The sequence below is a fragment of the Lottia gigantea genome (genome assembly GCF_000327385.1).
Source record: "Lottia gigantea unplaced genomic scaffold LOTGIsca_28, whole genome shotgun sequence".
In the NCBI taxonomy this organism is placed as follows: Eukaryota; Metazoa; Mollusca; class Gastropoda; family Lottiidae; genus Lottia; species Lottia gigantea.
In genome coordinates this window covers 1,133,804-1,156,861 of record NW_008708898.1, presented here as the reverse complement: position 1 = coordinate 1,156,861, position 23,058 = coordinate 1,133,804, and the positions used below count along the sequence as shown (strand labels likewise).

General features: G+C 32.2%; 1 protein-coding gene across 1 annotated transcript in view; it reads left to right on the top strand.

Annotated features, from left to right (window-relative positions):
* Nucleotides 1–2,356: 2,356 nt before the first annotated feature.
* Nucleotides 2,357–23,058, top strand: part of LOTGIDRAFT_232356 (hypothetical protein) — a gene marked incomplete at its 5' end in the record, with an annotated part of 47,136 nt that continues 26,434 nt past the window's right edge. The window contains 27 exons of the mRNA XM_009056561.1: nt 2,357–2,490; nt 10,065–10,147; nt 10,861–10,950; nt 12,106–12,213; nt 12,535–12,630; nt 12,857–13,054; nt 13,288–13,413; nt 13,624–13,749; nt 15,144–15,296; nt 15,423–15,497; nt 15,667–15,834; nt 15,933–16,055; nt 16,269–16,391; nt 16,762–16,887; nt 17,331–17,453; nt 17,645–17,770; nt 18,237–18,446; nt 18,785–18,910; nt 19,340–19,465; nt 19,807–19,929; nt 20,372–20,512; nt 20,629–20,682; nt 20,853–20,981; nt 21,408–21,554; nt 21,948–22,007; nt 22,252–22,377; nt 22,622–22,750. Of these exons, the coding sequence (XP_009054809.1) occupies nt 2,357–2,490; nt 10,065–10,147; nt 10,861–10,950; nt 12,106–12,213; nt 12,535–12,630; nt 12,857–13,054; nt 13,288–13,413; nt 13,624–13,749; nt 15,144–15,296; nt 15,423–15,497; nt 15,667–15,834; nt 15,933–16,055; nt 16,269–16,391; nt 16,762–16,887; nt 17,331–17,453; nt 17,645–17,770; nt 18,237–18,446; nt 18,785–18,910; nt 19,340–19,465; nt 19,807–19,929; nt 20,372–20,512; nt 20,629–20,682; nt 20,853–20,981; nt 21,408–21,554; nt 21,948–22,007; nt 22,252–22,377; nt 22,622–22,750 (3,349 nt within the window). The remainder of the gene's footprint in view (nt 2,491–10,064; nt 10,148–10,860; nt 10,951–12,105; nt 12,214–12,534; nt 12,631–12,856; nt 13,055–13,287; nt 13,414–13,623; nt 13,750–15,143; nt 15,297–15,422; nt 15,498–15,666; nt 15,835–15,932; nt 16,056–16,268; nt 16,392–16,761; nt 16,888–17,330; nt 17,454–17,644; nt 17,771–18,236; nt 18,447–18,784; nt 18,911–19,339; nt 19,466–19,806; nt 19,930–20,371; nt 20,513–20,628; nt 20,683–20,852; nt 20,982–21,407; nt 21,555–21,947; nt 22,008–22,251; nt 22,378–22,621; nt 22,751–23,058) is intronic.

Below are 23,058 nucleotides of genomic sequence, written 5' to 3'. Positions count from 1 at the left end.
TAAAAGACAAGGTTCACCATTTTCGAAAGCCAATTGTACCTTGGTCTCAGAAACGGGAATCGTTCACCTTACCTAAACTGTAATAGTCTTCACTGTTTACTGTCGAAATTTCAGCTATCTTAGCCATGTCTATCTTTGATTATCCGTTTTTTTGAAAATTTTTCTAATAACTGCCAATTGTAGAACCGTTAAGGACTGGATAATCAACAATGATCCGTATACAGTATTTCCTATAATCGATATTATAAATAAGACGCAAGTTTCGGGCACCCGAATTGATATACTAATCTATATAGCATTATTATATTTCTAGATCAACCATTAATCTATAGCTATTAATATAACATTACTATATTTCTAGATCAACCATTAATCTATAACTATTGATATAACATTACTATATTTCTAGATCAACCATTAATCTATAGCTATTAATATAACAATACTATATTTCTAGATAAAGGATCAATTTAAAGATATTGATATACCATTACTCTACTTCTAGATCAACCATCAAACTATAGCTATCGATGTACCATTACTATATTTCTAGATCAACTATTAATCTATAACTATTGATATACCATTACTATACTTCTAGATCAACCATCAAACTATAGCTATCGATGTACCATTACTATATTTCTAGATCAACTATTAATCTATAACTATTGATATACCATTACTCTACTTTTAGACCAACCATCAAACTATAGATATTGATATACCATTACTATATTTCTAGATCAACATCAATCTGTAGATATTGATATACCATTACTCTACTTCTAGATCAACCATCAATCTATAGATATTGATATACCATTACTATATTTCTAGATAAACCATCAATCTGTAGATATTAATATACCATTACTTTATTTCTAAATCAACCATTAATCTATAGATATTGATATACCATTACTATATTTCTAGATAAACCATCAATCTGTAGATATTAATATACCATTACTCTATTTCTAAATCAACCATTAATCTATAGATATTGATACACCATTACTATATTTCTAGATAAACCATCAATCTGTAGATATTAATATACCATTACTATATTTCTAGATCAACCATCAATCTGTAGATATTGATATACCATTACTCTACTTCTAGATCAATCATCAATCAATAGATATTGATATACCATTACTATATTTCTAAATCAACCATCAATCTGTAGATATTAATATACCATTACTCTATTTCTAAATCAACCATCAATCTATAACTATTGATATACCATTACTATATTTCTAGATAAGCCATCAATCTGTAGATATTAATATACCATTACTCTATTTCTAAATCAACCATTAATCTATAACTATTGACATACCATTACTTTATTTTCAAGTATTATCAATCTATGATTTGATTTTATAAAGCATTATATCAATTCTTGATAAACCATCATCCTATAATTATAAATATACATTAGCATACTTCTAAATCTATTCTATTCTATTCTATTCTATTCTATTCTATTCTATTCTATTCTATTCTATTCTATTCTATTCTATTCTTCTAGTAGAAATGCATGATCCCACAATTAAGGAAATTAATTACATGCCGAATTTTGTCGTACAAAAACTGTTTATTTAGCTCTTTTCATTCAGTGTACACAAATGATAAAGAACCTACAATAAACGAGCCATATATCAAACGATATTATATAGTGTAGAAGTAATTTAAATCTCAATTTGAAAAAAAAATTGAGTTGTCAAGTGTAAGCTGATACTAAGATGCTATCAATAATCTAATAAGAAAGAAGTTATATTTGTATAATATTATATGTCTTCTCATCTAAAAACCATTTTAACCGTGTAGACTTCACTTAAGTTATTCTATACTAGACCTGTTTTCTAACAAATACACTGTATTTAAGTTGGAGTAAGAAATCGGGTATTGGAGTATGAACAGGATAGCTGAGACAGAGTTATAAGGCAGACTAACAGTCCATTAGTGGCCTTAGGTCGTTGTTTTAGTGGACGTTTTGGAGTGTAGCAGGAACCTTTTCAAGTGGACTTATTGCAGAATTAAAAAAAAATAGGAGTGCAGTATAATTATGATTTATGCTTCTTAATGACTTTTGGAGACACACTTTCGTCGTTTAAAATTTCACTAATTTAATGGTCTGGTTCAAATTATTAAAAGTTTGAACGTGAAAGTTAAGAGGGCACTTAGAAATTTTACAACACTCAGCTATTTTTGTGCTATGATTAGGTCTAACGTTATGTAGAACATCATGGATTGATATTTCAATATTGGATTAAATGTGATCATCGTGGCTTTAATTTTTTACCATTCTCATTAGCTTAATTGTGATAATTAATATTTAATCATGTGTATATTATTAGGATATAGAAACACATTGTTAAGTGTATTTATATTAGTAAGTGTGGTACTATTGACTAATGCAGCAAGAGGTAGACAGCGAACACATAGATCATTTTTACAAAGAGACCAACCACGGGGGTAAGTAATTTCAAATGTTTTAACCACAACACACTATTTAGGTGGTAGAAATGTGGATTAGCCTTTTAAGTGTCACTAAGAGACTATTCTATGCATTATGCGAGATGTTGTCTCTGGTATTATGTAGTATGTCATTGCCATCATCTATTTGAAATTCAAGATTATCTAGTTTTAGTATGTGTATCAGAGACACTATTTGCATTATTCTGATTTCATGTCCAGTGTGTAATGCCCATGTACTTATTGTAGAAAGGTTATGACGTCAAAACCCATTTCGATTTTATCAAGGAGGTTGGAAAAATGGCATTATCGATGATTTTTTTTTTTTTTTTTTTTTGCCTTAACAAGACCCATTATCGTTGGATGTAAAATCGGAATGAAGTAACTGGAATACACCTTGGATCCTATAATCTCTTTCAATATTGACACATTGTAACTTTTTGAGCTTATGAAAGAAACTTTGATAATATATAGACTAATATGTCTTCAGAATTCTTTCATCAATGCCAAATTACCATTTCCAGTTCAACTATTGAAGTGCTGGGTGTTTAAAAGAAATCTATTGACATGTGAACCTTTAATAGCTGCCTTTGGTTAAGTTTGGCTAATGAGATCCAGAAGCGATCAGTATAAATTTTAGGTCTACCTCTATATTGCCTTTCATGCTCTTTTATAGCTTTCAAAGTTTAAGTTTTGAGTGGGCCTATCAACAGCTGTGCCAAGATAAATCATAGTAGATGGATAGTTTCCTTTAGCCAGGGACTAAAAACTATTAAAAGAGCACAACATATTATATTGCTCATTTTCATAAACTTATTCATTTCATTTCTCAAATTGTCGAATAAAACTTTCCCCAAAATCTGATCAAAACATTATATTTCCTCAGATCATGTGTCAATTTGGTCAGTTAACTAAAAATTGCCATAGACTCTTCCAACTCTTCCAAACCTCAATAATATACTTATATAATGTTCACCCAAATCTGATTCAAACCTGTACCCTATAAGCACTTACAATGTGACGCATTTTGACAACATCAACAGGACAGCTTTCAGAAATCATGTGATAACAGACCTTAATTCTGGCATTTAAAATATTATTTTTATATTCTGCGCCCTGAGTAGAATTTATACCCTCAGTAGACATGAATACCCTTAGTAGACATGAATAACCTCAGTAGACATGAATACCCTCAGTAGACATTGATGCACTCAGTAGACATGAATACCCTCAGTAGACATGAATACCCTCAGTAGACATGAATACCCTAAGTAGACACGAATACCCTTAGTAGACATTGATGCCCTCAGTAGACATGAATATCCTCAGTAGACATTGATGCCCTCAGTAGACATGAATACCCTCAGTAGACATTGATACCCTCAGTAGACATTGATACCCTCAGTAGACAATGATGCCCTCGTCAGCAGACATGTATGCTCTCACCCATCTACCTTATTACTACTATAAACAACACGGATGTACCTTTACCAGGAAAATTTTTGATTGATACACTGGCAATTTATTTATACAGTATATTTGTTACTAGAAAAGTTTTGAAGCAGACTGCATCTGTTAAACATACAATGAAGACTGGTGACCTCGAGGAGAAAGCCATACACATATCGGTGCAAATATCTTTTAGCTATATAATTTAATTGTATACATTATCTGAATATATAATACATGCATTGTTTAGTCTGAATTCCACTGATATCTTTTACAAGTCACGCTTAAAGGGAAAGTATCAAGTAATTTGTATTTGAAGTCTAATAGGACATTTAGACACTTCTTTAATACTTGGCTTTATTCAACCTGCGCAAACTACATTCCTACCAGAAAAATAGGACCAGACCACGACGTCCTTTGCCAATGATTCTTTTAATTCCATTTATATTTGAACTCACAATTACTACATATATTTAGGCGTCACAAGTTGAATGAGTTCCAATGTTTCATGTATAATGACACCCTTCACCTGAAATTAAGATACAGCCACCGTCCGTTTTATATCAGTCAGTAAGTTGTGTGCATCACAGTATAATTTAGACCTTGTCAACATTATTGGTCCGATAATAATGCACAAAAATGGGCGTAAAACTGCTGTGTACAGGTAATACAATTTAAATGATACCCAAGAAATAAGGTTGTAGCCTTAAATCAATCTTAAACGAGGAATGTGAAAACTAGAACCGACACCTTTAAAATAATGTTTTGAGTATTATTGCAGTCGGTGAATGAAAAGTTATTTAGGTGAGCGGCACTTGACATTATAGGAAATGATTTATAGAGGAAACCAAGTCCCCGCCTTCTAATTTATACTTCATATAGAAATATTAATATTAGTCTACTACTAAAACAAACATCCTTAGTGCACTGAACAAGTCAAAGCGAATGTATTTTTTGCAAAATATGTTTGTGTCGTTATAAACATTTACTATAATAGAGGCGCAAAGTATGAACTGGCGATTCATCAGTTTTCATTTTAGAAAGTAGATCGTCAGCAGCTGATGGTTACTGCAATTTTTCAATCGTTAAGAGTGTTTTGGTCGACTAAATTACAACAAATGATTAGGTTAATCCAAATGCCACCAGATATTAATCAAATTTTCTAGATTTATTAGATTAGTGAACACGTACAAAATAACCAACATAAAGTTAAAAAAAAAGTCCCATAATAGAGTGACTGCGTCATAGTGCATATCAATATAATTTCAATTCTATAATTTAAATAGCGTTCAAAAGATACGTGCAGTTTGATTGTGTCTGCATAGCCACGGGGTACACAGCAGAAAACAGCTATCAGTGAAACTCATCTCTGTATAATGTTTTACTATAGATAAATGATGTGATGTATCTTCTCACACTGTTATCACACCATATTATTTTTCAATGATAAATGAGACGACGTTACATTATGTTACTGTCAGATGATATAGGTGAGGATATTCTAACATCTTGAGAAACTACAATGTCAATCATGCATGAGTTACAAAGAGTAATGTCTTCTTTAACAAAAGGCGTTGTAACAAGAACGTTGCCTTTTTAAAACATGAACGTTTGTCCCGGTTGAACGTGTTGCTGAAAAATACAGTGCAGTTTCGTGTATGTTTCCCAGAGGTCCTAACTTCAAAGCGCGCCCTTTCATAACCTGAGGCAAGTTATTAACAAAATGATAATATAGATCAATCAAGTCTTAAGTATTTTCATTAAAGCCCTTACACTACTTTCAATTATCAGGAAAAGGGAGACGACTTTATTATAAATATATAAAGGTACATATTAAAACGAGAAGTTATGAAAATAAGTTACAAGACGATTGCAAGAGGTATCGATTCAAAATTACAATTGTAATTGTAATTGTTAATTGTAATTTATTATTGTTGTGATTGCATATGTTTATTTTATCAAAACTTACAAATGTAAAATCAGTACCAAGACGATTACAATGGATATGTGTTCAAAGTTACAAATATAAAATCAGTAACAAGACGATAACAATGGTTATGTGTTCAAAGTTACAAATATAAAGTCAGTAACTCGACGATAACAATGGTTATGTGTTCAAAGTTACACATATAAAATCAGTAACAAGACGATAACAATGGTTATGTGTTCAAAGTTACAAATATAAAATCAGTAACAAGACGATAACAATGGTTATGTGTTCAAAGTTACAAATATAAAGTCAGTAACAAGACGATAACAATGGTTATGTGTTCAAAGTTACAAATATAAAGTCAGTAACACGACGATAACAATGGTTATGTGTTCAAAGTTACACATATAAAATCAGTAACAAGACGATAACAATGGTTATGTGTTCAAAGTTACAAATATAAAATCAGTAACAAGACGATAACAATGGTTATGTGTTCAAAGTTACAAATATAAAGTCAGTAACAAGACGATAACAATGGTTATGTGTTCAAAGTTACAAATATAAAGTCAGTAACAAGACGATAACAATGGTTATGTGTTCAAAGTTACACATATAAAATCAGTAACATGACGATAACAATGGTTATGTGTTCAAAGTTACACATATAAAATCAGTAACAAGACGATAACAATGGTTATGTGTTCAAAGTTACACATATAAAATCAGTAACAAGACGATATCAATGGATATGTGTTCAAAGTTACAAATATAAAATCAGTAACATGATGACAACAATGGTTATGTGTTCAAAGTTACAAATATAAAATCAGTAACATGACGATTACAAAGTTACAATGGTGATGTTTTTCAAAGTTGCAATGGTTAAGTGCTCAAAGTTACAATGGTGATGTTGTTTGAAGTTACATTGGTTATCTGTTCATAGTTACTTATAATATAAAGTCAGTTAAATAGTGAGACAGAACAACATGCTCTTATACATGTATGTGTTATAACAAATGAAACTTTACATAGATCGAAAGAGAATTTGTCAGAATTTCATCGTTGTTCATATAGCTACTAAATATGCTTGTTCATCGATAAATGGTTAAATACTGAAAGTGAGAACGGAAGGCGTCTTTGCATGTCATTTTCACACATTTTAGGAGTACATCTGAAAAAGAAAGCAGGAAATAGCAGTTGTTTCTCATACATTATTGTAACACCCCATCTGATTTCTGATATCATATACCCTTCAAATTTGATTATGTCAAAATTGTCATAATTTACAGTCGTATATCATCTGTTAATCTGAAAATCATAGCCACATAATTCCCGCAACCTGTAGTGTGATATTATAATTATGCTATTAGTGACACAGTATCATTTTAAGTCGTAGCCTAATCCAATAATTAATTCTAAGATGAAAATCCTTTATGTTCAAAATAAAATGAAAATTCCGTGCCTAATAAACCACGAATTCTGACGCTACTTTTTTATAATGAAACTGATTTATGTAAATTCTTTGATAGCAGTGAAAAGAACACGAATGTTTATAAAGTGTATCTTTTTACACAAGATTCGTATGTAACAGGGTAAAGATTTATGACAATATTTCTTAAACTATTACAAGAATTTCACAGAACAATGTGACTTATCATTAATTTTCTTGCTGCAAATCTCAGTTATAAAAGTTTCTGGTCATTTAAAGAGAATATTCTGTGACACTGTACCCAATTAAGATTATACCAGATTAATGGATAAATGTTATAAGCTATCTCTCCTAATCTTCGAAAAAAAATTTTAGACTCGAAGACAATCCTAGACCATCATGCTCTATTTTTAAGTAAATATATTTCAATTCATATGGACAAAAAATGATCAGAAACCACACTGACGAAACAGTATACATAATGTGATATGACTTAGGTTATTATTAAAAATAGACAGTATCCTATCTGGCAATTGATTCAAGATAAGTCATTCTTAGTAATAGAACATATGATACAAAATAAGTAATTGTTAGTTTCTAGGCAATATCAAGATAAGTAATTGTTAGTTTCTAGACAATATCAAACAAGATAAGATATTCATAGTAATAGAAAATATGAAACAAGATCAGTAATGTTAGTTTCTAGACAATATCAAACAAAATAAGTAATTCCTAGAAATAAAAAATATGAAACAAGATAAGTAATTGTTAGTTTCTAGACAATATCAAACAAAATAAGTAATTCCTAAAAATAAAAAATATGAAACAAGATAAGTAATTGTTAGCTTCTAGACAATATGAAACAAGATAAGTTATTGTTATCTTCTAGACAATATGAAACAAAAGAATTATTTGTTAGTTTCTAGCCAATATAAAAAGATAAGTAATTATTAGTAATAGGAAATAAACAACAAGGTAAGTGATCGCTAGTTTCTAGACAATATCAAACAAGATAATTAATTGTTCGTTTCTAGACAATATCAAACAAGATAATTAATTGTTAGTTTCTAGACAATATAAAACAAGATAATTCATTATCAGTTTCTAGACAATATCAAATAAGATAGGTAATTCTTACTCATAGAAAATATGAAACAAAACAAGTAATTGTTAGTTTCTAGACGATATGAAACAAGATAAGTAATTCTTAGTAATAGAAAATATGAAACAAGATAAGTAATTGTAAGTTTCTAGACAATATCAAACAAGATAAGTACATGTAATTGTTAGTTATATACAAGATCAAACAAGATAAGTACATGTAACTGTTAATTTAGAAACAAAATCAAACAAGATAAAAATGTAAGTTTATACACAATATCATACAAATGCAGTACTTGTTAGTTATTGAAAATATTAAACAAGTAACTGTTAGTTTATAAATATCTTCATACAAATTAGACAATGTTAAACAGTTTTAATGTTAACTATAGAATGTATCAAACGAGAAAATGTAACCAGAGCTAAGTGAGTATTCAACGCCGTTTTGAACTTATTTTTAAAAGAACATTACTTTTATGCAAATAGTTCAAGATAGCTGAAACTGTAGGGAATGATCGAAAAACAGCAAATATAATGAAATGCTGCATCATGAGGCAAAGGAACGGAAAATGATCCCGAGTGAAAAAGTACGTGTCGGTTGGAAACGGGCTAGATGCTAGATTATATAACTACGATATATATTTTCATTTATGAAAGTTAATAAAACAATGAAACTATTTATTTGATTTCTTCCATTTTCTTTTTGTAAATTACATGTAGATGCTAATACACATGCCATAAATGATACTGGAACCGGAGAACGTTTGCATAAGCCTGATCATTCACATAATATAAACTTCCATTGCTTAACGTTATTATATAAAGTTAGTTTTCGCAATGTTTACTGAGCTGATCTCATAATTCATAACTGGAATTTAGCGTCAGTTTCAGTTTACAAGTAAAATGTTTATCATTATTTAGCCAATTTAAAAAGTAACACAATTCTAGGGGTGTGACTGTCTTTCATGTTAAACTCATGATTTGAATTTTGTTTATGTTTGTGCATTACTTGCATAGCTTAAATGGTTTCACAAAGGTTTTTATAAAGTGGGATACTAGGTTATCTTTCAATGAAAGATAATGCAATAACATGAGTTGAAGCGTCTAGCTAATGCGTCTAATGCCCAGTCTTATAGAGAAAAATTATATCCCCTATCCGAACTATTAGTCAATTAATGTTTGAAGACTTGCTAAACCAAACCTAGAACAGCAGCTTAGGTGTGCTATTTGTTCTCGTTATTGAGAATAAAATAATCCCAAAGTATTCATATTAATGTGATCTGCATTTGAATCTACACATTTTTACGTGTGCATAATGATGTGAATCTAGCAGATCCAAAAAATTCAGTTTTGCGGGTATTTAATACAAATGAAACCAAAGCGTTACAAAGTTTGTCCGAAACATATTTCTCTGTTCTAGCCTCTGATAGTTGTTTTGATAGTGTAAAACATTCTATTATATTTCTTTGGGTGACAATATTGTGTTGATATACGTCGCAAGGGAGAATAATCTGTTTTGATTTGAATGTCTTTGACAGCCTTAATCTGGAATAATTATGATTTGAATGAAGCTGAGTCACAACAAGCAACTCCTTGATCCTCATGATGATAAATAATAATGCATTTCCAAATGAATTACTATAACTTATTTCTCTTTTTCAGACCAAATGTGTGTGGCTCAAGATTTCGACGAGTGTGTTGTTCGGGCTGGTTAAGACCTCGGGGAAGTCGTCACTGCAATATTCGTAAGTTGTTTTTGTAAAAAAATAAACTAAAATCACGTTTTCACACATTACAAAATACTAAACTAACTGAAACCTTGTGTACATTTCGAATTCGTTATAACAGTTTTCAGATTTATATATTATGAGAAAAGAAGACCGAAAAACCAACTTCAATGAAAAGACTACTATCGAGATTCAAACCTCTAAAGAACAAACATATTTCACAGTCGATCACTTGATGAGTTTTGCAAAATCCCCATAAAAAGAAAATCATCAATACGAATCCAGCGTAGGACGATGCTCGGGTAAATCTCCAGATGCGTTGGAAAACCATCGAAAGAAGACGAATTGAAACAAAATTAATTTCAATCTTGACAATGCAAACTGTTTTCATCTGTCTAGTTTTGAGAAACCTGAGATTTTGAGTAACACTTGTGTCTACATTTTTATCATTAAAACTAAAATAAGACAAGTCAATGGTATTTTTGACACGTGACATCAATTTAAATGTGAAATAGTTAGATGTTGTAGAAAAAACAGAACCATATTTACAATTCATAAATTACAGATGTTAGTTTATAGGGAAAAAAGTGCTTTCAGTTCATTTGATATTTTGCCTTCACTTACCATTCTATCTTATTTTTGTTCCATTGAGAGGCACGTGGAAAGTGTAAAGGCTCTGTACGTCGGTGAAGGACATATCTTAACATTTCATATTGTAATTGAACTTTTAGAACTTAATCTTAAAACAAACGATGTCCAAAGACCAGACATGCAAAATAGCTCCTCAAGTCACATGCTAATTAGCTATAGACAGAGATCTTGTAAGTTTTAGATCAGAAGTTGACATGAAAAATTTGAAGAGAATTATTACAAAATTTGTGATTTTTAGACCACGAGAATTTGCAGAAAGACTTGGCAAAATTAACAATTCTTTGAATCCGTAGCAGAAAAACCCAAACTTCATTTTTCCTTTCAAGAGGTGGAACTGATTTCTATTTAAGCAAGAAATCTTTAGCAATTGGATATCATTGCCAAGTAAAGTGAGAACCAACTAGGATACAAATTAAAATATAACATTTTAAGAAATGAAAATGTATATAATATCTTTTTTTCTGTTCTCGCAATTTACCCTGGTGTTTGACTCGAGTATTATTTCCCGTTTAATATGACAATTGACGTTAGTGGAACAAATCCTCTGTATAGGTAGATAATATATATAAGGGCGTTAGTCTCAACCTAGCCCTGTTCCACGAAAATGGATATTTTAGAATTTAACAAGGTGAATAGTTAACCCTAGAAGATTTACATGCAAGGTTGAAGATCAAGATTACAGAAAAAATTGACATTTTGATTACATGTAACAATTGCCTTATTATACAAATATTATGTCATAGATTTGTCAAAGTCGTGTTTCTATGTTACACGCATATTTCGTTTTGGGTGGTCCTAGGTTGTACCCACGTTATTACAAATATTAACAAGACATACTTGATATGCCATAAAATCCACGAGACACATATGGAGGATGTGATTCAAAACAATTTTACTTCTACTTTATTAACTATCAATCGATTTAAATACGAGATAATAGACCTATGGTTGAATTTGATAGACATAATATAATATTTGGCAAAGATCTAATCATATGCCTGCAAGTACCGTATGTGGTCAGGTTAAGTGCTTACGAATATCATTCATTATATATAGCCTATGATTGTACAATGGAAAGAGTTCGATTTTAGCTTAGCAATTACAGCCTTTTAGTGAAGTTTCTTAAGATGATATCGGGGACTTTGGACTATTTATAGTTTTACTTCCTCAGCACGTTTTTCTTTCATTGAAGACCATCTGATGATATTTTTTGAGATTTTTATTCTAAAAGATTGCTGAAATTGAGAACGATCAGCTGTGAAAGCAAATATATAGTTTAACATTTGTTAATTAATGTATACTGCACATAGTTTCATTATTTACAGCAAAATGCTCTGGAGGTTGTAATGGTGGAAGGTGTATGAAACCAAATCTCTGTTTTTGTCCAAACAGACAAATATCAAGAACATGTAGTTCTAGAGACAAATCAACTGGTAAGACAATTTACTAATGCTTACCATCTCACACAGTCCCTACATCTTCTGATTGAATTTGATCTGCTAGAAACTAGAACTATCATAGTCTGTATCAGTTGCTTCTGTTCGACTTTCTGGCAAAATTTATCTCTATATTTGATGATATGATCGTTTCTCTCGTGTAGATGGCGGCATGATAGACACTTCATGGCAATATCACCAACACCATAGGTCTGTAAGACTGAATAACTAAATTCGGCTATTCGACATTAACATCTTAAATCTGATCAATTTCCTAAAAAACTGAATTAGAAGTAATAAGCACGTCTCACATTTCAGTTAAATGTACTCAAGGCTGTGAAAATGGAGGGCGATGTACTGGTGCAGAGCGATGTTCTTGTCCGTATGGTTTTTCAGGAAATCGATGTGAACAAGGTAGTTTAGAAGTTATTACTTTGATGAATGCCGGTCATAATCTAAGAATATTAGTATGACATTTGATGTTCATTTGATAATTTATTTTTAAATATAAATGTCGTTATGTCAAGATTTAGTGATGTAGACTTTACTATCAAACGAACAAATATTAATATTAATGATACTTAAATGTTTCCAATTTAATATTTTAAGTGCTGCATTTCTCATTATTTTCCATTTAAAGATTATCGAACTGGACCCTGCTTCACCCAGATCTCTAATAATATGTGTCGTGGACAACTCACTGGTGTTGTTTGTACTAAGATTCTATGTTGTTCTACTATTGGTATTGCCTGGGGTCAACCCTGTGAACAATGTCCTGCTCAACGTCATCCATGTAGACGAGGTTACATTCCAAATCCACAGACCAATTCTTGTCAAGGTCAGTAAATAGATATATGAATCAATGAATGAATGAACGAGTAATGGACTGAATGAATGGATTAAAACGAATGATTGAATAAATAGAAAAATGCACAACACCATGGGCGGATGATAGAAAAAAGAAAGCTTGTCATTCGCATCAGTCACCTGCCATATCAATTGCGAATGAATGAAAGAAAATTTTCTGTGTTATTTTCAGATGTGAATTAACGCTCCTTTTGTTATTTTTAGATGTGAATGAATGTGAAGCTATACCTGGACTCTGTGTTGGTGGTAACTGTGTTAATACTCAAGGATCTTATAGATGTGGTTGTAAAGAAGGTCAGATCCAGAATCCTGTCACTCAAGTTTGTGAAGGTAAAGCAACTTAGTTCATAACAGTTGATAATAGAAATGATAGTCTAATATCTGTCAAAAGCAGATCAGAATAGTATCCCCCGTCACTTTTGAAACTAGCATTTGCTAAAATATCGCTCATGAGTACATACGAGTTTGTATCCTTGTTATAAATTCAGGAATTGTAGGATGTATAACTTCACTCTTTCATTAAGTTGTATTGTTTGGTAGATATAAATGAGTGTCGACTGAATCCTGGTATATGTAGAGTAGGAACCTGTACCAACACCGAAGGAAGTTATTTCTGTACCTGCCCACCAGGATTTGAAACATCACCAGATAGATCTCGCTGTACCAGTAAGTTCATTTTGATTTGAATAACAACCAACTGACTAGAAAATCTTAGATGTAATCCTAATGTCTAATTATGATGATATGATTTAAGGTAGGATTTACTTGACTAACCTCACTATAACGACTAAAATTCTTCGAGAATATTGGTACCAATAAGAAAAGAAATACCTTGAGCATACGTGTTAGTCAAATACTTATTTCGGTACAATACAATACAAGTTTCATGGAGATCACAGGAATCAGAAAAGATATGGAATATAGATGTGGTAATTTGTGATCATGATATATTCAAAACCAATTGTCAGTTCCCATGTTTGTCATGTGTTCTATTAAAGGTCAATAAGCCATATAACACTTCCTAAATTCCTCTTACACATTTATATTGGTCAGTCAACTGACCAAAGGTCAATCAGTATAACTTACTGACCCATATCACCAAGACTGTATATTTTTATTTGTCCCACCCACAATAAACTAATAACTTTTTCCTTCCGAGAGTAAATTGAAAGAAATGTTATTTTTTAGAATTAATGGCGACCATATGTCATTGAGAAAGGATATGTTTGATAATTTATTCATCTCGTTTGGAATTTCTTTATGTTTAATATGGGAAACATTTCTAAATATAAATATTTTGGAATCTGAATTTTTATTGAAAGGAATAACTATTATGCTGTTGATGTAGAGGTCCCACATATTATGAAAACTTGATATTGAAACGTGACTTCAGGCACTCCTTGTGAGTTCAGATATAAACAATCTGATAGCATATTGACTGAAAAAGCCACACAAGTATCAATATAATCTAGATTTATGTATAAAATTAAAATATCTGTTACATTTCATATTTCTATAGACAGAAAGCTACAGCTTCAAATTTGAATCGATGCTCATGGAAATGTTCGTTCTGCAAAATGTGTATTACGTATGTCCTGTGTTTTTCGTGTCATCAATGGTTACAAATTACAATTAACGCGTTTTTTCCGTTAAATTAACAAAACGTTGTTAATATTTGGCAGTGCCTCACCAACCTGAAAGTGTTGTTCTCCCCCTAGGCATTAATGTGCGTCTATTGCCACAATGCGAAAATTAATATCACCTGAAAAGCTGAAGAACTATCTTATTGACCATACCACCTGATAAGTCAGATCGTTGGAAAAGAAAAAAACTTCTCATGAATAAACTAAAGGGGTTCCGACATTCAGTTCTAGTGGTGAGGACAGCATGCTTTGTGAGAGCACAAGCCAAGAGAAGGTCACAGAGGCAACAGTTGCTTCTCAATTTATAGGCTACCACAATGGTACACGATGCACCAACAACTAAATGGTTGCAACAATATATTCACGTTATACATATTTTTGAAATCCAAATTTTGGAAAATTCTCTTCATATTGCAGGTATTCGAAGAGGATTTTGTTATAGAAGTGTAGTCGGTAGTAATTGTCGAAATAGAATACAGGAACAAACTTCACTAAAAGACTGTTGTTGTACAATTGGAAAAGGATGGGGTCAAGGTCAAGTTTGTCAACCTTGTCCATTAAAGGGTCAAGGTATGAATGTATACACAATTTTATCAATCCTCGTAAAAAGACTGAAACGTGCTTTGAGTTGGACATGAAACTGATGCATGAGTAGGATTTTTTCATTTAACACTGTACTGTATGGAATTGCCACAGATATAGATATGGAAGAGGTAAATCCCAATGTACTTCGTCTTGGCTGTATTTCTCTCATCAACGTGAATTGGAAAGGTGGGTTATGTCTTAGTCATTTATGCTCTCAATATATAGATATATGTGATCAAGTGTTCCCGACTGTGGTGTAAGATTATTTGGTTGTCTCTCAATACCAACACTCTTATTATTTATTTTAGAACTTTTCTTTTTAAAATACTTTCTATTGTAATGATGTATTATTCAGATGCTTGGGAAAGATTATGTAGGAGTACAGAACCACTAACAGAGTTTGTAGATGAATGTTCTATATTTGATAAACTATGTCAGAATGGAAGATGTATAGATACACCCGATTCTTTCCGCTGTGAATGTAATCCTGGTTTTAAAAGTAATGCTGCTGGAAATTGTATCGGTAAGTCAGTCACCTGAAAAACAATTAGATGTGTTAGACTGCCAGTTAAACAGTTAGAGTGACCATTTACTTATTACAGTCTATTATTGATATTTCAGATATAGATGAATGTCTACTACCGGGAACCTGTAACAATGGTCGCTGTGTAAATACACCTGGGAGTTTTACCTGTCGATGTCCAGACGGTTTTACTTTGGACAAATCTGGATTATTCTGTTCAGGTTTGTAAAAAAAACTATTTAGTTTTTATTCTTTTATCATTTCAATAAATATAGTATTTAATTTTCATTTCATCTCAAGGATAAACTGATTTACTCTGAATCAATCCACAGTTTGTAGATAGAATGGTATCATTAGTCCTTTGAATTTTTAGATTTGGATGTATGTAAACAATATGGAATGTGTCCTTATAGTATTATGTATCTGTATTTTAGATATGGATGAATGTAAAAAAGATGGAATGTGTCCCAATGGTATATGTATTAATATGGACGGAAGTTATAAATGTCAATGTAAACCTGGATATAGACAGTCGTCTAACAGACAAATTTGTTATGGTAGGTAAGCACCATTCCTTGTATTTCTTACATGTGTGTCATTCTGCTATCCGTCGACCAATGTATGAAATCATATAATAATTTAGTGCCGACAGATCTTCTGGTTTAATACCTTAAATCCAAGTTCCCTTTTCCAAAATATCAACTTTAAGTTGCACTTAATTTAATTATATTTTTATTAATCGATTCGGTTTTTCCCCATAGATTAAGGAAAAGGCCTCAGGTTTTTTTCTTAATATGTTCCATATTGTTAGCTATAATTATCATACTGCAAATAAAACTGAAAGCTCTGTGTGTTTATAATCCACTATTTGGACTGAAGACCTCAAGACAGTTTTCTCCACTGATTATGACGTCTTGTACTTTGTAGATCTGAATGAATGTACAGAAAATGGTAGATTATGTGTCAATGGTGAATGTAGAAATACAGAGGGTAGTTATTACTGTGAATGTAACCCAGGTTATAAACTCTCACCAGACGGCGCCTTCTGTTCAGGTAGTGCGATAATTCTATATGTAGTTCTAAGATAAAATGAACCAGTTGATTGAAGGGATATGGAAATCATATTTTTTTTAAACAGTAGATTAAGATTTAATTTTTAATACCCCCATATAATAACCTATCATCAGAATACAGTTGTCAGTTGATTCCAGTTTATTTATTGATATGGACATAAAGGTTATATCGTCTGCGAATGATCCTGAAATGCCAGTCGATCGAAGCCTCATTAGAGGAAGGGGTCGACCGATATCATGGTGTCAGATTGAGCTTAAATGCAGCTAATTAGACAGTTATATCTTATACATCATTTAAAATGCTTAAAAATCACAATAATCGCGAAGACACACTCCTTGCTTTCTATAAACTTATTTCACATTAATAAACAAGTCTTTGCTTTGATTTGCACATATTGAACGATCAATTGTGAATATTTTCAGATTATGATGAATGTAGAACAACTGGAATGTGTACCAATGGAATGTGTATTAATATGGATGGAAGTTTTAAATGTATCTGTAAAGTGGGATTTACTTTAGCTCCTGGTGGAGAAGTTTGTATCGGTGAGTATTAGATTGCAGAAGAAGCATTTATAAAATCTCTAAAATAAAATACAAATATATCAATAAATGTGTTGTTAACAGCTTAGTTATTCAGATATATGAATGAAATTTGTCAGATATCAATGAATGTATTGTAAACAGGGATAGTTGTGTCAATGGGCAATGTATTAATAATAAGATAACTATTTCAGATATTAACGAATGCATTGTAAACAGAGATAGTTGTGTCAATGGACAATGTATTAATAATCAAGGTAGTTTCAGATGTGACTGTGCTGATGGGTTTACATTAGGTCCAGACGGTAGAACCTGTCTTGGTTAGTAGAATATATTTATTTTAATCACGTACACAATAATAAACATGTGATGTGGGTGGTGACGTGATCAAACCTGTTTTACACATGCACATCCTGGGTGCAATACATATGACCTTCATTACTTGTGACAGAAATAATACATTATCTCCCTAATACAGTCTTTTTTCATTCAATTCTTTATCTTGACCATAGAGTTTTGTTTTTATCCATTTATTTCTCTGTCTGGTCAGATACATTTGAATTTAATTTCGGTTATCGGATAGGAGGCTGAAACAACAGGCTCCGTTTGTCATAATAATAATTCACAGTGCAGTAAATTTACTTGTAATAACTATGCTATGGCACCATCGAATAGCTTTCATGTGGAACAAAAGACATCTGACAAAAAGTGAATGGATGTGGCAAACAGACCTTCTTACAGTGCATATTTATTACACATGATGTTGAGAAGTTAGTATATTTTCAGACACCAAAAGAGACTTCTGTTTCCCGGAAATAAGAAGTGGGCGATGTGTTAACCCCGTGGAAGCTACTGTAACCAAGTCAGTATGTTGTTGTAGTATGGTCAGGCCTGGAGTAGCATGGGGTTTAGCATGTGACCGATGTCCAAGTATGAACGATCCGGACTATAAACTATTGTGTCCTAATGGTAACGGTATGGACCATGATGGAAAAGGTCAGTTAAATGCTTGATTAATTGTTTACCAATTCACAGTAGCAAAAGAAACATGTGCTCATTTCGCGAATGAATTTACGTTTAAGCGGAGAGTATGGGATCTAGAGTAGTGCTATGTAGTAGATAGCAGTAGTTTATTGAAAATACAGCGCCTTATTAAATATGGTTACAACAATCACGTGCAATATTAAGACTATGTTTGCACTTTTATTGGGAATAAGACTTGTTCTCTACTGTTAGCCCATTATCCATTTATATCAATGCACTCCAACTGCGTTAAAAAACAAACGCTAAAAAACATGCTATTTATACATGTATTTTAATCTATTCTATTCTAGATATAAACGAATGTATCATGTTCCCTGGTATTTGTGAAAATGGTAATTGTGAAAATGTGAAAGGAGATTATCGATGCATTTGTAACAATGGTTACGAAATAACCAGAGGAGGCAAGAAATGTCGAGGTAAAAGCAGAGGAACTTATTTTCCTATAGAATACATGACAAAGACAAGAAACTTTGTGTAAGAGGGTCATTCTAATGGTTTGAAATAATATTATCTTGCATTTCTTGTGTTCCAATTGAAGTGTGACAGGTAGCACAGTTCTCTTTAACATTTCCATTTGATTAGATCCCTTATTATGATGAAGACACATGATTCAGATACACAATCCTCATCAGGATAGATAGGTTGTGAACTGGAGGTTAACTTTCCAAAACTGGGTCAAGCAGAAAAGAGCCTGAATATGTTTTGTATAATATCTAGATATCAATGATTGTGTATTGTTATGTTTTGTATAATAACTAGATATCAATGATTGTATATTGTTATATTTTGTATAATATCTAGAATGAGTGTATATTGTATATTGTTATATTTTGTATAATATCTAGATATCAATGAATGTGAGAGAGACAGGAGTATATGTGACGGTGGTAAATGTAGAAATACACCAGGAAGTTATAGATGTATCTGTCCTCCTGGTTTAATCTTTGATTCTACATCAAGAATGTGTGTAGGTAAGTTCAATTTAGATTATTTTAAAATAACTTTTTTTCTAATATTTTGAAATGATATCTCCCTGTTTTGCACGATGGAATGTAAATTAATTCTCTACGCAATCGACCCAGCTGTAAATGGAACCTCATAGAGTCTGGGAAAGATCATTGCTCAGAGACTTGGCCAAGAAGCAGTCAGTGGACAGCAGGCTACGCGGGTCTTTCCATATTCATTAAGCAGCAGAATCAAAAAAGTTTTAAAGACAGTCAAAACAAAAAACCAGAAAGTGTATACCCTAATCAAATTAGGTTAATGTAGTCATCCTGTAAAATTTGAAAATGAAATGTTTTGTATCTTACAGATGTAAATGAATGTCGTGAAAATCCGTGTATAAAGGGTCAATGTATAAATGTAGCTGGAAGTTTTAAATGTAAATGTTTAACACCTGGTACTATTTTGGACCCCACAGGAAGAATTTGTCTGGGTAAGTCAATTGGTAGACTGGACATTATAAACTTTCTTGACCCAGTTCTCATCAAGAAGAAATGCCCTGTTGTTCTTTACTTAGACTGCAATGGACATTACATCTTCGTACACAACTGGAGCAATATTCCCAATAAAATAGATATAGCACGCCTTCACATTTTATAATAATTCAGGGGCTTTTCAGTAAAAAAACGTAACCTTTTTTCGATTGCATGCGACATGCACGGGTTTAATATTGATACAATACAAAAATATTGTTCGTTTTGACGAAATATAGATATCAAGGAAATATGACAATGATATTGAACTTGCGAAAACAGTAAGCGCTTATAAAAAAATGAATACATCTTGAAAACAACAAACGCGAGTTTAAAACGATTATCATTCAAACATAAAATAAGCCTATAATAATTCGATTTATTTTATTCGATTTGTTACAGATAACAAACGAGGAGCGTGTTGGAGAACTATTAAAAATGGTGTATGTGAAGATAACATAGAATCTATGTTATTAAAAGGAGAATGTTGTGGTAGTATTGGTAAAGCATGGGGTAGTCCTTGTGTACCATGTCCAACACAATGTAAGTAGTTTATTGGAATACAAAAGAGTAACCCTGGAAGGATTTTTGCCCTCAGGGGTCGATAGAATCAACAAGTAATCTTTATTATTATAACATTGTCAATCTTTTTGTTTTAGCTGAACTGGCCTGTCCTAGAGGTTACGCTAATCGACTTGGATTGAATTGTGTTGGTAAGTACATTGTATCCACAGTTTATTGTTGAAAACTACTGTTCGTCAAAGAATGGTTCATTCAAACTTTAGAGCAGTAGCGAATTTTGCATACGTTTGGTAGAGTCCATATAAATTTGACGAGTCATGTCTTTGGAATAATAAGCTTCTCATGTTATCAACTCTTTTAGATATAAACGAATGTGAACTGTTCCCTGGTATCTGTGAAGGTGGTGGAACATGTGTTAATTTAGAAGGATCATTTAAATGTACATGTGATTTTGGTTTAACTTTAGATCCAACTGGACTGCGATGTGTTGGTATGATATTTTTATTTTATTTTCACCTCTATGCAGCGTTACATACAAAAGATTGTGTCTTGTTTACCACCAAGTTATATAACGGCCAGATACATGTAACAAACAAGCCGTTTACCCATCAACATTAGCATTTTATAGCAAGAAGCAATCCACACAATTGTTTGTATATCGTAGATTTGTGCAAATGGCGGTCTAGGATTCTGGTGGGATCCACATGTGAAAATCTTTTGACCATAAATAAATCATCAGTTAATCCTGTTGATCGGCTCTACATCATTACAGGTTAATGTATATATCATACTGAAATAGAAAATATCCTGGAGAAGGTATTATCCACGTTAAATGTGTTTTTTTTTTATTTCTTATTTTTAACTGCGGTCGAATGATGTCCAAACGCTTTCTTCAATATGTATTATTTATATGTAGATATGAGAAGGGATCGCTGCTATCAAGATTATAACAGAGGATTTTGTGTTCGACCATTAATGGGAGCTTACTTACGAAGTGATTGTTGCTGTAGTATTGGTGGAGCCTGGGGTGATCCATGCGAACCATGTCCGACAAGACAAACTGGTAATGACAGTTGAATACGAATGAATTTGATGAATCTTGTGTGTTAATCTTTTCTGATCTATGTTCTATTAGATGGTATAGATTCTTCCACATTTGGCAATCGGACAAGTGTGGATTGATGTCGATGTCCTTGGAAAAAATTATCCCGTTGCATTCTGTTTGCCGTTTAGATTTCCTGAAAGATTATGTTATTGATAAAGAACTCGTATACGATCCAAGCAACCTCATCTGCAAGTTTTGTCAATCCGCTATATTTGAATTGTAATATACGTAAAACAGTTATACTGCCTGCAACCATGGGCAGTAGAACAATGTTTCAGATTTTTCTTTTGTATTAGTACAGGCACATAATACGCCCTTTCCATTCAAATTAGCTGTTTCTCAATTTTTCAGATGCCTATGAGAAACTATGTTCTATGATACCAGGCCGGGAAGGTACTATCCCAGGAGTAGGTAAAGTTCCATTTTTTCATCTCATTTCGTGATTTCCTCAAAGGGCGGGCTTATTTTTACCTGTTTAGTTTTAATCTACTAATCTTATCTAATAATCCAAGGACTACAACCCCTAATGATGACAGCCTCGGGTGAATATTACATTGTATTCTTCCATTGCTGCCCTGCCACTGAAATACGATGCATTGCATCTGTATAGTTACAGGAGAATTTTTATTTTAACCATATTTTGATGACTATGTAGAAATAAATGAGTGTATGATGTTTCCTGGGTTATGTATGAATGGACGATGTAGAGATACAATTGGAAGTTTCCAGTGTACCTGCGACTCGGGCTTCGCTTTAGATGACATGGGTACCAACTGTACAGGTATTATCTTGATGTTTTCAATTCAGTGTTCCTTGACTGCAACGATTAAACTATTTTGCCCCATTTTTTATTTCTGAAATAGCTCAATGTCTACCGTGGACACCATTCTAACAAACTCCATTAAAAACCAATGTTTCTGGTGATGGTTATACTGCAGAAACCAGCTCCTGTCAGCTCCAATTCAAATAGAATCGGTTATGGATTGGTTATGTTGTAGTTATATGTGTCAAATTTCGTATTGTAGATATTGATGAATGTAGAATATCTTTAACCGGTGTATGTGCTAATGGTCAATGTGAGAACACATTGGGAGGATTTAGATGTATTTGTGATCCTGGATATGAAGGGGTTATGATGGATACTATGTGCATGGGTAAGTTATTTGTTGATAAAAATGATAGAGAGGAATACAGTGTACATGATGTTTAATGGCAAAGAATGTATTACGCTTAAATCAGTTTGAGAAAAATTAAAGGCCTGGGCTTGTATCATTTTCTATTAGATAGATAACCTTGTCGAAGTGATCTTTATTTCTAGCGTTTGATAACACTATTTAAAACGTCAAACCAAGGTCACCCAAACCCGAAATACTGGTGCTCATAGGCTCAGAGCAGGTTAATGTCGCCATAAGCGTGAATATAGTATAAGATGCCGTACGGCGGGCACCTTTGTCCACAATAA